The sequence below is a fragment of the Parus major genome, chromosome 3 (genome assembly GCF_001522545.3).
Source record: "Parus major isolate Abel chromosome 3, Parus_major1.1, whole genome shotgun sequence".
In the NCBI taxonomy this organism is placed as follows: domain Eukaryota; kingdom Metazoa; phylum Chordata; class Aves; order Passeriformes; family Paridae; genus Parus; species Parus major.
Genome location: NC_031770.1, coordinates 795,944 through 797,668, shown reverse-complemented (window position 1 = coordinate 797,668; position 1,725 = coordinate 795,944). Strand labels below are relative to the sequence as shown.

General features: G+C 63.1%; 1 protein-coding gene across 1 annotated transcript in view; it reads right to left on the bottom strand.

Annotated features, from left to right (window-relative positions):
- Window positions 1-650: 650 nt before the first annotated feature.
- PAX1 (paired box 1) overlaps window positions 651-1,725 on the bottom strand; it is a gene marked incomplete at its 5' end in the record, with an annotated part of 4,811 nt that continues 3,736 nt past the window's right edge. The window contains one exon of the mRNA XM_033513282.1: window positions 651-1,253. Coding sequence (XP_033369173.1) covers window positions 1,162-1,253 — 92 coding nt within the window. The remainder of the gene's footprint in view (window positions 1,254-1,725) is intronic.

The following is a 1,725-nucleotide window of genomic DNA, read 5'->3' as shown; positions in this document are numbered from 1 at the left end:
GCCGGTGCCGGGTGCCGGCACTTGAAGGGTTTTGCTGTCCCTCGTCATTCCCAAAGCTGCTGTTCCGCTCTCCGGCATGCGGCTTTTAATGGATAAACGCGGCTTCTCCTCTGCTTCAGGTGACTCCTCCGTCCTCACGTCCCTGAAATCCGCTCGGCCGCAGTCGGGCCGCAGATCCTGCCCTGGGATCGCGCTCTCCCCTCCCTGCATTTCCCAGCTTTCCCCGCCGAGCTCTGCGCTGGGGATGGAATTCCATCCTGCCTTCAGCACAGGCAGCACCGAATTTTGCCCCGCCGAGGCTGGAGAAGAAATCATTTCCCGGGCTGGGCTGCGGCTGGCAGCTCCCGGCTCCCTCCCGGCTCCTTCCCTCCCTCCCTCCGCAGAAATCCCGGCGTGTTTTCTGCTGCCAGGATATTCCCTCCCTGCCCACACAATGGAGGGATCCCCGCCAGCGGCGGCGGCCGGGGGAGCCAGGGAATGCCAAACCCCATCCAGAGCGCATCCCAGGCGGCTGCCGGGACCGGGGGGGACACGGAGCCCCGGGATGCGGGAGAACGCCGGGAGGAAGCTCAGGGAGCGATTCCAAGGGATCCCGGAGAGCCCTGGAGAGGCTCTCCCCGAGGGAGGGAGGGAGGGCACCGCGGCGTGCCCGCCGTTGTCACTTTTTATTGAGGTTCCTTGCTATAAAAATACCCCACAAAACGTCCTGGCGCTCTCGGTCCGGTCCCATCCCGGGGCAGGGGCGCTGGAGAGGGGCTGGAGGGGAGGCTCCAGCACGGATGCTCCTCGGGGAAGCCAGGAATTGCTCCCCTGGGCTGGGACAGAGCCGGGAATGCTCCCGGCAGTGCCTGGAGGGCGGGGGTGGGATCACAGCATCCAACAGTCCTCGGGAATACGGGGCAGGAGAAGGGAAAACTGAAAGCGAGGGGGAGAAAATAAAATAATAAAATAAAATAAAATAAAATAAAGAAGGAAGTCTGAGTCTCTTCCGTCGTCCCTTCCTGGTCCAAGGGAGGCAGAGAGTCCCTCCGGGAATGTCACCTGTCACCGCCCGGGCTGTGCCCGTGTCCCGGCTCCGGCCTTCGCTCCCGGGCCGCGGGAGCTGGCGGCGACATTCCAGGAGCTCCAGGAATCCCTGGGCAGCTGCTCTCGCTGGCGGCTCTAGGACGAGGAGGTCGGGATGGAGATTCCGTGGATGGCGCTCAGGGGCTCCGGAGCTTTCCCCGCGGGGCTGGGGGGTTTTCTGTCCAGCCCTGCAGGGAGGGGAGAGGGAAAAGCACAGAGCGGGCAGGGCATGGAGGGACTCCGAGCCCCAAAATCCGGCCCCGAGTGTCCCCAGGAGCTCCCCAAAACCGCCCCACCCTTCCCGAGGTGACGGAATTCCCGCTGGGCTCCGGCCCCAGCTCAGCCCTCGGGAATTCCACCTTCAGCCAGAGCGGGATCTTCATCCCGCGGCTGCCGGGGGCGCCGGGACAAACCGGGATAAACCGGGAAACTTTCCGGGACAATCCCGGGAAAGCGGGGAAGGGCTGGAATTGCCTTCTGCTTTTCCTTCCTTCCTTCTTTCCAGCCTTTTCCCATTTTTCCCACTCAGGTACCCCCGCAGACCCCCCCACCCTTCCTCCTGCAGCTCGTTTGTGGGATAACCCAGCATTTTCCTGGTCCCGGTGGCAGAACCAGGAAACCGATCCAAAAGGGGGGAAAAAAGAAATAAAGAAAAAAAAA